General features: G+C 41.1%; 1 protein-coding gene across 1 annotated transcript in view; it reads left to right on the top strand.

Moving 5' to 3' along the window:
- Positions 1-2,225: 2,225 nt before the first annotated feature.
- Positions 2,226-12,857, top strand: part of LOC136877068 (sodium/hydrogen exchanger 9B2) — a 76,944-nt gene continuing 66,312 nt past the window's right edge. The window contains exon 1 of the mRNA XM_067150885.2: positions 2,226-2,325. Within this exon, the coding sequence (XP_067006986.2) occupies positions 2,307-2,325 (19 nt within the window). The 5' untranslated portion in view covers positions 2,226-2,306. The remainder of the gene's footprint in view (positions 2,326-12,857) is intronic.

Here is a 12,857-nt window from a genome sequence, read left to right as displayed (position 1 = left end):
TGTGAAACAGCGTATGGGGACTTCTCCTTGGTGTTTCTTGAGTAATACTATGCAATTTAATAAAATGTTGTTCACAGCGTGCACAGTAATTTACGTAGAAACCCGTATACAATGTAGAATTCCGTAGCGATGCACGGGTACATTAGCTGACCGCCTAAAACCCTATAGTAAAGTGCCTGATTAGCAACTTAGTGTTTCCTGTGTACTGGCTGTTGTAGTCTAGTGTTCATCAACCTCATTAAATAATTACGAAATTTCACTTGACCAAAAACCTGATATATTCTTTATTATTGTCTAAATTAAAGACACTTAGAACATTTGTTCCCTTTAAAAACAGCATTGAGTAATTGGAAATGATCAATTCTTTTTACACAGCAAGATTTATATAATATTCTGGTACAGTGAACTTACAACAGATGCCAAAAGCAAATATAAAAGTTGGAGCTGTGTAAGTATCGGAGATACAGGGATGTACATTTCTTCCACACCATAAGAATCACATACTACTGTATACTGGTATAGTGAACTGGCAACAGATGCCAAGAACAAATGTAAGGCATAACTGTAGAGTCCGTCCCGCAATGTTAGTAACAGGAGGCACCACTACGTGGCAAACGCGAAGTGACTGTCCTTTGTTTAATACTTAAGTTTCCACTAATAGCGCTGAGGTAGTAAGTAGGATAGCATTGCTGCCAACTGTTGGGTGCTGGTTTGATATGGCTCTCTTTGTTTTTCTTGCCGTGCGGAAAGTAGGCCTATGCGGCGCGACAATAGAAAAAAAAGGCTCTCGAAGGGAATGTGGCCTCGGCCACCGTTCTCATGACAGAGATTGGTCTGGTTGTGCAAAGATGAGTCACAGGAACTAAATGGCGTAAGCCCGAGATTAAGCGAGGAATTGAGAAAGTTTAAGGTTATCGTCCGACGCCATGACACTTTCAAACTTCGCGGGCCTCTTTAGCCTTTTTTCTTCTGCAGAAGTTGGTAACGAAATCTCTGTTTCTTCATTGGTGAGAATGCCGATATCTCGGCCAATGCCCGGGATCTTTGGCCAGAAGCAATGGATAATAACTTAAGGTTACGAAAGTAAATATACTCCTAGGGGTGAGTAGGTCGGTCTCTGGGAGGCGTAATGAGCACATCTCTCCTCCAGAATCATTTCTAGGTTAGAATAGCAGCCTTGAAACTAAACATATTGATATAATCCTTGCGGTGCGGACTCTGTAATTCTACTCAAATGTAAAAGTTGTTGCCACCGAGCTCGATAGCTGCAGTCGCTTAAGTGCGGCCAGTATCCAGTATTCGGGAGATAGTAGGTTCGAGCCACACTGTCGGCAGCCCTGAAGATGGTTTTCCGTGGTTTCCCATTTTCACACCAGGCAAATGCTGGGGCTGTATCTTAATTAAGGCCACGGCCGCTTCCTTCCACTTCCTAGCCCTTCCCTGTCCCATCGTCGCCATAAGACCTATCTGAGTCGGTGCGACGTAAAGCAACTAGCAAAAAAAAAAAAAAAAAAAAAAAGTTGTTGCGGCACACGTATCGGCGATACAGGGATAAAAGTAAGAAGATGCGACATTCCAACTTCCGTATTGAAGAAAATCCTTTTCAGGTTGAAATATCTACAAATTCGAACATTAGAGCACACAGTTTCAAAGAGCGTTGATTACAATATATTCTTCTATATTCTTCAAACTCGAAATAGGCGTTGATCCATTACTTCAGTGTACCGCACAAATTTTGTTTCTTTTTTTAAAAATATAACCGGTCAGGCTTTCATCTGTCATCCTCGAAACTTTGCTGTAGTTTTTTATGTCTGTCCAACTTTTCCGATTTATTCTACCTCATATCGTCATTTATACCGTCTTTAACCTTTTATATCCTGGTGTGAAAAAGAACACCAACAAATTATAACATGTTTGTATAACTGCTGATATTTTCGTGAAATCGAAACGGAGGTTTTCAGGATTGGAAAGATGTGAAATTAAACAGGATTCCGACGAGTTTTGCAAGTAAACAGTTTGAAATTGTTCGTACGGAATATGCGAGTGAAATAACTTGACCATAGCATAATGGCTGTGACCTCATACGGTCTGCCGAGAATTCGGAACAGAACATTGAGTCAGGAACGTGTGCTAATGATATTGAGTTGGTTAGCAACCCGCGATACAGTCGCCGTCGACAAGGTAAACTCTGCCAAGGCCAAGTGTGGCGCAGTTTAGCTCATCGCCGCTAAACCGTCCGTTCAAATCTGTCCACTGGCAAATGCTGTTTATAAGAACACTTCCTTCTGGCGGTGCTGAGAAAAAGCATGGCGGTGCTACGTGAAGGTAAGTTGTGTATGTTGATCACTGTTATGGATGTCCAACTCTTGTCCCTTTTCTCTACGGGGTTGGTTATGAAGTGAAATGAATCTTCGTAGCGAGGTTTTACGACCGGATGCTCTTCCTGACGTCAAGCTTCAACAGAGGAGTTAATGACAATGACGTGATATGCTGGTAGGAAGGGAGAGCGTGAAACCCGTTGTCGGCACGTAGCCTACTTCTGTCGAATAGAACCAAGGGGTCTGTTCATGGTTTTATGTCGCCATCCGACGGACGAATCGCCATGTACAGCGTCATATGTCCTTACTCCATATGAATACTGCAGAGAGGTTTGGAATTAAATCCAGGCTTTGGCAAGCAATCCAGTGATTAGAAATTGTATAGCACCACCTGTGCGCCTCTGTGGTGTAGTGGTTAGTGTGATTACCTACCAGTCCCGGAGGCCCGGGTTCGATTCCCGACTCTGCCGCGAAATTTGAAAAGTGGTACGAGGGCTGGAACGGGGTCCACTCAGCCTCGGGAGCTCAACTGAGTAGAGGTGCGCTCTCCTGGAAGTGGTTTTCCGTGGTTTCCCACTTCTCCTCCGGACAAATGACGGGATGGTACCTAATTTAAGACCACGGCCGCTTCTTTCCCTCTTCCTTGTCTATCCCTTCCAATCTTCCCCCCTCCCCGCAAGACCCCTGTTCAGCATAGCAGGTGAGGCCGCCTGGGCGAGTACTGGTCATCCTCCCCAGTTGTATCCCCGACCCAATGTCACACGCTCCAGGACACTGCCCTTGAGGCGGTAGAGGTGCGATCCTTCACTGAGATGAAGATAAAGAAAGAAAGAAAGAAGAAGGAATTCGAACTGGCTAACCACGGTTTCAAACCATACAGACTTTGCGGCTTAAAGACTATGGCCACATGTGTCCTAATAATAATAATAATAATAATAATAATAATAATAATAATACGGTGGGCCGCTGGCAGGTTTCTGTTCCTAACTCATACATGCGGTATTTCAAGGTGCACAAATACGTCAGCAGTTCAAAAAAATTATGTGACTTGGACATAGTGGTCGGTACCACTATGCACCTCCTGCATAACTGAGGTGTTTGTACCCGTGTGGTACTAGTAGAAAGGATGAGCTTGCATCCGGGAGATAGTGGGTTTGAGTCCCACTGTCGGTAGCCCTGAAGATGGTTTTCCGTGGTTTCCCATTTTCACACCAGTCAAATGCTGGGGCTGTACCTTAATTCGCCATAAGACCTATCTGTGTCGGTGCGACGTACAGCAAGTTGTTGAAAAATGGTCGAGAATAAGACTTCGTATGCCCATTTGAGTCTGAACAAACACGTAGATGCAGACATGCAGATAAGATGAGCTGCCGCTGTGGATCAGCGGTAGAGTGTCGGCTTCCGGATTCTAAGATAGTGTGTTCAAACCTTGCAGTGGTAGTCGGAATTTTGAAGGGCGGAGGAAGTCCATTCGACACTCCATGTCGTAAGATGTCGGCAAGTAAAAGATCTATATTAACACAATTGATGTTCACCCGACAACATTAATTAAATCTCAGCCACAGACGCCAAAGGGAGATTCGGTTTACTCGGTCTGCCATCTAGAAGGCCTGTCCGGCTCAATGGCCAAATGGTTAGCGTGCTGCCCTTTGGTCACAGGGGTCCCGAGTTCGATTCCCAGCAGGGCCTGGAATTTTAACCATAATTAGTTAATTTCGCTCGCATAAGGGCTGGGTGTATGTGTCGTCTTCATCAGCATTTCATCGTCATCACGACGCGCAGGTTGCCTACGGGAGTCAATTCAGAAGACCTGCACCTGGCAAGTCGAATACTCGGACACTCCCGCCACTAAAAGCCATACGCCATTCCATTTCATATAGTAAGCCTAGAATAAAACGGAACGTCGAAATTGACGAGCAGACAGTCAGACGGCGTCCAATTTAAATGTCAGCATACGGTAGGCTGAGGCCATACGATCATTATTATGCCGATAAAATTTAATTAGTGTCTGAATCGGCGATCATAACCAGGCCACAACAGTGTTAAACTCAAGAGGAACGTGAAAGTCTGAAGAAAACTAGGGTCCAGTATATCCAGAACATTAGTGCGTCACTCAGAAAGCGCTCCTTTAATCTTTTTCTTTTACTCGAGCGTGTTATAATACGCCAACTAAATGCCACGTCAGTGTACCATTCGCTAAAGTTCTGTTGCTGTTCCAAGTAATCACAACCGATAGCGATTAATATCCTACGCCGAACAAACCTCAAGCCTTGAATCAGCAGTCGCAGCAATCGAAAATGGCAAGAGCGAGTTTTGAAAGTGACACTGGAGATTTCGAGTAACTAATGCAGACGAAAATTGCGGCCGTGAAAGTCATGGAGGATGTATGAAGAATTCTATGCGCAGTACAGGAACTAGGGAAAACGAGAGTTCTTTTTCTATGTTTTAATATGTCTTGCTTTGAGGTTAAAATTTCCAAGCCATAGACCTATTCCGTGCATGCCATCTGTTGAATTAGTTTTGAACACTGATGGTTTATATATATGGTGTCTGCCATCTGTTGGTGTGGTCGAAAACAAGCTGAGTGGTTACCGTTTCATCTTAATACTCTGTAAATAAAAGTCATTGTATGTACTATCTGCGTTTGACGAAAAGTCGCGGCAGCTCGTAGGTACGGCAGGAGTAACAGATACTACACTCTTAGCTACAAAATCCGCGCTGACACACAGTACGAGTTCTCTGACTCAATGCACATTCCTTATCAAACCGTTCACTATGCAGTACATACAATAAATGTGTAACTAAGACCCAATTGCACTAGCACTTTGAAACTTTACGACAGCACCTCAGTTCGCTAGAGGCACCGCAGACAGAACGATGTTTATTGTCAGGACTTGAGACTTGAGATAGGGGTATGCGCGGGAACCATGCTTACCCCTCGCACACCTCAGTAGTGGTGATTATTGTTTTAAGAGGAAGTACAACTAGGCAACCATCCTCTATATAACAATAATCAGAGGGGAAAATGGAAGGGGTCCGACACTTCGAAAAATGAAGATATCGGCCAAAGGAAGACAAGGGCCACGAAGGGCGTGAAAATGAAAGACTCCCTAGCCCTCGCAAACCTAATAGCGTCGGGGTCGGAAAAGAACAAGAGTTGACCAAGAGAGGTCGGTTAGGATAGATGAAAGTGAGGAGTCTGGCACAAGTAAGTGGGAGCAATGCCAGGACTCAGCTGAGGGCCCCGTGGTCACCAACCCACGCTCCAAAGTTCAGAGCCCCTGAGGCCCCTTTTAGTCGCCTCTTACGACACGCAGGGGATACCGTGGGTGTTATTCTACCGCCACCACCAACAGGGGGATCGCACACCTCACCCCGTATCCACGCGACTTCTCGTCAGACGACCACAGTATGTTGCACACCTCCTGCTAAATCATTGGACCTATTAAAATACAACTTGGTACACATTTATGTCTTTTTATCTGAAAAATAAATACTGTGGGGTCAGACACCCTTAGGGACGGGCTTGACATATACAAATAATTAAAAACGACCAATATTAAATAGAATTCTGGGTCACAAGATATACAGCGACACTCCAGATGCCGTTTAAGTACCATAAGGGTTTAAAATGAAATGGCGTATGGTTTTTAGAGCCGAGAATGTCCAAGGACAAGTTCGGCTCGCCAGTTGCAGGTCTTTTGATTTGACTCCCGTAGGCGACCCGCGCGTCGTGGTGACGATGAAACAATGATGAAGATGACACATACATCCAGCCTCCGTGCCAGGGGAATTAACCACTTATCGCTAAAATTCCCGACCCTGCCGGGAAACGAACCCGGAACTCATGTGACCAAAGGCCAGCACGCTAACCATTTAGCCACGGTGCCGGACGCCATAGGAGTGAGAAGCGGAGAACAAAATTCCAAAATGACCCAGATTAATAATGAAAGTCAAAGTAGGAAACCATATATCATAGGAAGAGAAAGTCTGGAAGGGAATTGCACAGGTTAGTATAATTAGTCCGTTACTTTTTTTTTAATGTTTACTTTTCTTAATATACGCAAATGATTTAGGGGAAAATATAACATCAAAACTAATATTGTGTCCGACTCGTTGGCTGAACGGTCAGCGTACTGGCCTTCGGTTCAGAGGGTCCCGGGATCGATTCCCGGCCGGGTCGGGGATTTTAACCTTAATTGGTTAATTCCAATGGCACGGGGGCTGGGTGTATGTGCTGTCTTCATCATCATTTCATCCTCATCACGACGCGCAGGTCGCCTACGGGAGTCAAATAGAAAGACCTGGACCTGGCGAGCAGTACCCGTCCTGGGATATCCCGGTACTAAAAGCCATACGACATTTAATTTCACTACTAATATTGTATGCAGATGACATAATTGTTAATAGAGAAATAAATACCGGGAGAATTGGTATGCGGTTAGGGACTCCCGGCTGTGAGCTTCCATGCGGGAGATAGTGGGTTCGAATCCCACAGTCGGCAGGTCTGAAGATGGTTTTCCGTAATTTCCCATTTTCACACCAGGAAAATGCTGGGGCTGTACCTTAATGAAGGCCACGGCCGCTTCCTTCCAACTCCTAGGCCTTTCCTATCCCATCGTCGCCATAAGACCTATCTGTGTCAGTGCTACGTAAAGCCACTAGCAAAAAAAAAAAGAAAAAAAGAAAAAGGGAAATAAATAACATTGAGGATTGTTCACAATTACAAAGGGACCTTGACATTATCCAACAATGGGTTGAAGAGAATAATATGAAGGTTAATGTAGGTAAATCAACTGTTACAACATTTACAAACAGGAGCTTAGAAACTGAATTTAATTATACTTTGGATGAGGTAATTGTCCCAAAAGATGATGGCAAGTCTAAATACTTAGGTGTGAGATTTAAAAGTAACTGCACTGGAAGGGTTATGTTGATGACATTGGTGGGAAAGCATACAGATCGTTACATGTCATAATGAAGCTACTTAAAGGATACAACAAAGATTTAAGAGAGAAAAGTTACTTAAGTATTGTTCGTTCACTACTGGAATATGCAAACAGTGTTTGGGATCCTCACCAGGAATTCCTAATATAAGAAACAGATGGCGTGCAAAGAGGAAAGCAGCAAGATTTGTAACAGGGGATTTCAGGAGAAAAAGTAGTGTCTAAGAAATGTTGGAGAAACTTGAATGGGAAACTTTAAGAGAAGGGAGAAAACTAGACTTATAGGATTATATAGAGCCTATACAGGAGAGAAAGTATGGGGGTAAATCCGTGAGAGGCTTCAGTTGTAAAATAATTACATCGGCAGGGCTGACCTCAATTTTAAAATTAGAAAGGGTTTAGCAGAAGCGATTGGGGTAAATTTTCATTCATTGGGAAGGGCGTGGAGGAGTGGAGGCGTTTGCCAGGGGAAGTGTTTGATCCTTTTCCAAAATCTGTACAGGTATTCAAGAAAGGAATAAACAGCAAGAGAGAAATGAAAGGTTAGAGGGAATTCGATCTGTGCAGGTTACTGTAAATAAAGATTTTTTGTGAATAAATTAATTGCATCCCCTGGTCTATGGAGATTGGACAGCCAAAGTAGGGGACTGTCTGTAGGGGTAAAGTACAGTGAGGACTTCGAGGCCCCTCCGACCGCTACGGTAGCTGTAAAGACTCTTCAGGAACTCTGAAAAGTAGAGGCAAAAGGGGTTCTCGTTAAGACGCAGTACGTCGTTATGTTAGTTAGGTGCCAAAATGGGTTTAATGGAACGTAAATTTAAATCTTATAGCAGTTGTATAATATTATTTGAAGTAATTACACATACTGTACATGAGTTGATTATGCTTGTAAGTACAGAAGATATTATGAGTAGAATTGTGTAAATAATAGAAATTTATTAAGGATGAGCTTGTGTTTAATAGAAAAATTGTAAGAGTAAATTGTATAGTACTGTATTTTAGGAAAATGTCTTCTTCTCTTGTTAATTTAAAATATTGCGCCGTTCCCGCGTCCAGGTCGAGTCGCAAAAAGATCCATATTAGCTCAAAATTATCGTTAATGTTCAATTCAGTGTCGATTTGGGGTCATGAGTTCTGATAGAGTGTCGCCGAATTAGATAAACGGATGAACTTGCGTTACACCTACGCGTTGGACGTCTCCATCTCGCGATTCGATTCATTTCATCATAAATTCCTACGATTCTTAGGCTATGATTACTTATAAGTACATACTTAACCTAAGTAGCAATTGAAAGAATAAATAACTTTATCTAGCATTACTTTCTTAAATTGAAAGATCTTGAAAATGATTTGAAAACTGAATATCTTGAAAAGAATCTAATTTTATTCATCATCTAACTAATCTACTTATTATTTATAGAACATTTAAAGGCCTTCAATCTTATGTGAAAAAGATGAATTCTTGTTATACACATGCTCTCTGTGGAATATTAAAAAAGTTTCAGACGCTCATTACTCGTTATAAACTATCAAATACAAAATCACGTTTTATATTCTTTCTTTTGCCTTTACGCAACCTAATTACTTAAATTTTCCACTTAATGTATATATACATTACATTGCAAATCAATTCACAGGATTTCAGTTAGCTTTGCCTGCATCTATCTATTAATATTTCATTATCACAATCATCACGCTTGTGCATATAAAGAAAAACACTGATCTTCTCATTCATGTAAATCGACTATTTCAAAATATGCGTCTCTAATATTCGTACACTTCAGGAAGAAAAGATAAGATAAGTCGTTAAGTCATCATTTTGCTCTAAAATAATCAAAGTTACCATTACTGATAATTACTTAAGTCATTCACCAAAAATAAGATATAAATTTCCAAAATTAATGTAAGTGCCAATGTATTTGTCATAAGTGATCTGTCATTGTGTTATCAGTTACATCTGCCATCTATTTAATATTATTCTTTTGGAAATTCTGTAGTCTGACACCTAAAACGACTCTACTAATCAATGTTAACATCATTCAATTACAGAGAACCTCTCCAGTGATACTATTTAATATGATCAAACAAGCCTCCTAACTCTATTTATTTGAGTAAAGATATTTGTGGTTAGAAATTCAGGATAACGTGGGCTAAGTTCACATTAACTTCCCTATGTGGATTCGTTTTTGATGATCTACATGTATTTAACCAAAACGTTATATGGATTGTATTTAGTGTTATATACGGAATACTGAAGGATTAATATCCGTTATGGAATAAAATATATCTATTCTCAACCTTAAATTGCGCCAACTAACTTAACATCGTCAATAAAATATCCATCTCTTCAATCACGACGAAAAATAATCATCCCCATCATTATTTTTCTTATTACTTGGCCATTCTTCACAAATATATCATCTGCTTCACATTTCTCATATCATATTTCACTCTTCATTACAATAACCACAATAATCTACCTTAATTTGACGCATATGACTTCATAATTATTATCCATCCTCTTAGATATCCCATTTCGTTCTCAATTTTCTTCAGATTCCTCTAATTTTCTTCACATGTCTTCCTATTACCTCGATATAACCTCTATATGGCATTAAATCAACTGCCATTTCGTAGTATAATATCCTAATATAATCATAACACTAACCACAATGTCATATCATATCAACAGCTGAAGTAAGTTAACCTCTTTACTCAATATTGATAGCATTACGAACGCATGGTTTGGTTATCGCTGGTTAAATATATCCTAACTCAAAGAACTTGTCATTCTGGTCAGATGACTACCTAATAACCTCTTATGTTATTAAATCGATTGATTTTCCACATGTAACATCACTTCTCTTGAATATAAATTCACGGCAGCACTGCACATATATATTTCATACAAATAAAAAATGGGACTTCTTAAAACATGTTATTTAAATTACTTACGGTAACAATATTTTAATCAACTTATCTTTTCAAGAAGAAATGCTTAGGACATGTCGTCAATACGAATGACATCGTATTAGCCTTCGGGAAACATCTGTGTAGGTCTTTCCTCCTCCTCCGTCATCAGGGAATAGGTTTGTCGGCTTCAAGTCGCCATCTACAGACAGCCTTGCCTTGGTCTTCTTAGCACATGACGTTGGCCATTTCTTGCGCAGTTAGAACCGAAATGTAGATTAAGATGGTCAGTTTCGTCATCTTAGTATACAAAGCATTCTATAATTTAGAAATATATTGCCATTAATGCTTTCACGGTTTTTATATTGTGTTTGACACCGCCACTAAAATTGCTCACAGTCTGAGTAAAACCAAGGATAAATTGTCCCTACTTGAACATCCTGGGGTATACGAAATTCCCTGTACGTGCGATAAAGTATACATCGGCCAAACATGCCGGTCAATTAGTACCCGTATCAAAGAACATGAACGTAATATTCGTCTCAACCAACCTGACAAATCGGCAATAGCTGAGCACGTTCTGTCGTCGGGTCATGATGTCATGTTCCAAGATGCTCGAGCTCTTACCCACACTAGACACTACAGGTCCAGGATTATACGGGAAGCTGTGGAAATACGTAGAAATCCTAACAATTTCAATAGGGACACCGGCTATCAATTAAGTAATACCTGGTTGCCAGCCATTAAGAATTTACGTATGTAGTTCACTTCCCTGCCCCTTCACTATTGTTATTTCGTCTCGGTGTTTTCCAAATTCGTACGTTCCTCATCACCAGATGTTTCATTCCAGGCTTATGTCTTTGTCTTACACCTGTCATATGTTACGCAAACACGTTATGTGAACCGCTTAGTCTGATTGTGATGGTTCGGTCAGCTTCCGCTTCAAACGCTAGCGTTGTGCTACGTCCTGGGGTCCATCTGGTGGTGAATGAACGTACCATTTCCACTTCTACTTCTATTATAACGTTCCAAATTCAAAAGTGTCATTGTTTAAGAAGCCTTTCTCGTGGACAGCCGAGAATTCTTCTGAGGACGCAGAACACATTTTTCTGAGAAACGTTAAGAATTTCACCTTATTTTCTTGACACGGCACAAGCCCAAAAGCCTACACAATATCATGTCTCGAAATATATTGATACTAATAATTCTTTCAATCGAATCGTGCTAAAGTCTTGCAGACTACTAATATGGTTATCAAAATTTCAATTATAATGAGATTTAATTACCTATAGCTTGTTTCTAATCGCTGTTGTACTTCTTATTTTCTTGAGAGCAAGTTATGATGCTGGGTACTTTTTTCTCTTGGTGTTTCGTGACGTAACTGATTACGTAACGATTCTGTCCAGCTGTTCTGTTTCAACTTATTAATTCGCAAATATGCGGTATTCTCGTTGTCTCGGACGATTTCCCTGCTGTATATTTCTATTTGCTCTTCAATTAAAATGAATATAGTCTTCTTTCTGTATTAATCTGCCATAGCGATCTCCTTGCGTTGGTTCCTTCTCGAATGATTTTTTGTCTTGTCTTTATAATTTGATGGGGAATGTTTTTTTTTAAATATTAAATAAATTTTTAACAATATTCCATCTTTCATTCTTTTTTACTGCCTTCTATGTGTTATTTATCGGCTTGTGCCTGATAAAAGTATGATCTTCTCGACATTCACGGTTATATTAGTGTGTTATTTTTAATGTTCTCGTGGCATAGCGTCCGTTTTTCTTCCAGAATATTCACTGCTAACAGTGAAATGGCACAATATAGTGCTTGATAATAATGTATTTTTGTTTACCATTAGCCACCAAGGTAGACACATCAATTTCAAATAAAATTATTTTGATTTGGTTTGATTTTATTTGATTTGAATTCACAGTTTTCGGAGTGACTAGGCTGACTTTTGGCCGTCTCAGTTTCAACACATCTATTGCGTGACGCATGACAACAAAGAATTTCAAACTAAAACTAGAGCAAAGTGTAGCTTGCATCGAAGTCCCGGTCACATCCATGGCTGTGACAATATGGAAGCTGCTGGGATGTGGGTGGTGCTGAGTAATGACATTTGGAGCACAACTATACTGCTAATAATAAGAGTTGGTGTCTGACATTTCTTAGAGGGAGGTCCGTTTACTGCCTGCCGAGGCGGGATAAAGGGAGTGGCTGTGTGGTTGCCATGGAAACGAGGGTGGGGCGACTGCGGTTGCCATGGAGATAAAACTTCAGGGCAGCTCGTCTTGCTGGGAGTTGCCATACCTGTCACTGTCACTGATAAGAACCTGATTGTTTGTATAAGAGTGATCGCAAATGGGACGACACCGCCTGGCCAGGTAGTCTACAACAGATCACAGCGGCCAGAATGAAGGAGGGAACAAGTGAGCCGGAAGCGAGGGGTAAGAGTATGTAGAAAGGAATGCTGGAATGTGGCAACATCGTGAAATGGCACGTGCAGTGCTCCTCCCTCCAACCTTACCTGTCAGACACCAACTCTTATTATTAGCAGTATAGTGTCTGAGTGTTAGGAAAGGTGTTGCTCATTGGGTCAGTCGTGCTGCAGTAGCACCTTCTGGTCCAGTGAGGAAAGCAATGAAAAAACTACCTCACTCCTCATCTTACCTAGTACGCCTCATTT

Source organism: Anabrus simplex, chromosome 7, assembly GCF_040414725.1.
Source record: "Anabrus simplex isolate iqAnaSimp1 chromosome 7, ASM4041472v1, whole genome shotgun sequence".
Taxonomy (NCBI): Eukaryota; Metazoa; Arthropoda; class Insecta; order Orthoptera; family Tettigoniidae; genus Anabrus; species Anabrus simplex.
This window is presented reverse-complemented; position numbering and strand designations above follow the sequence as displayed.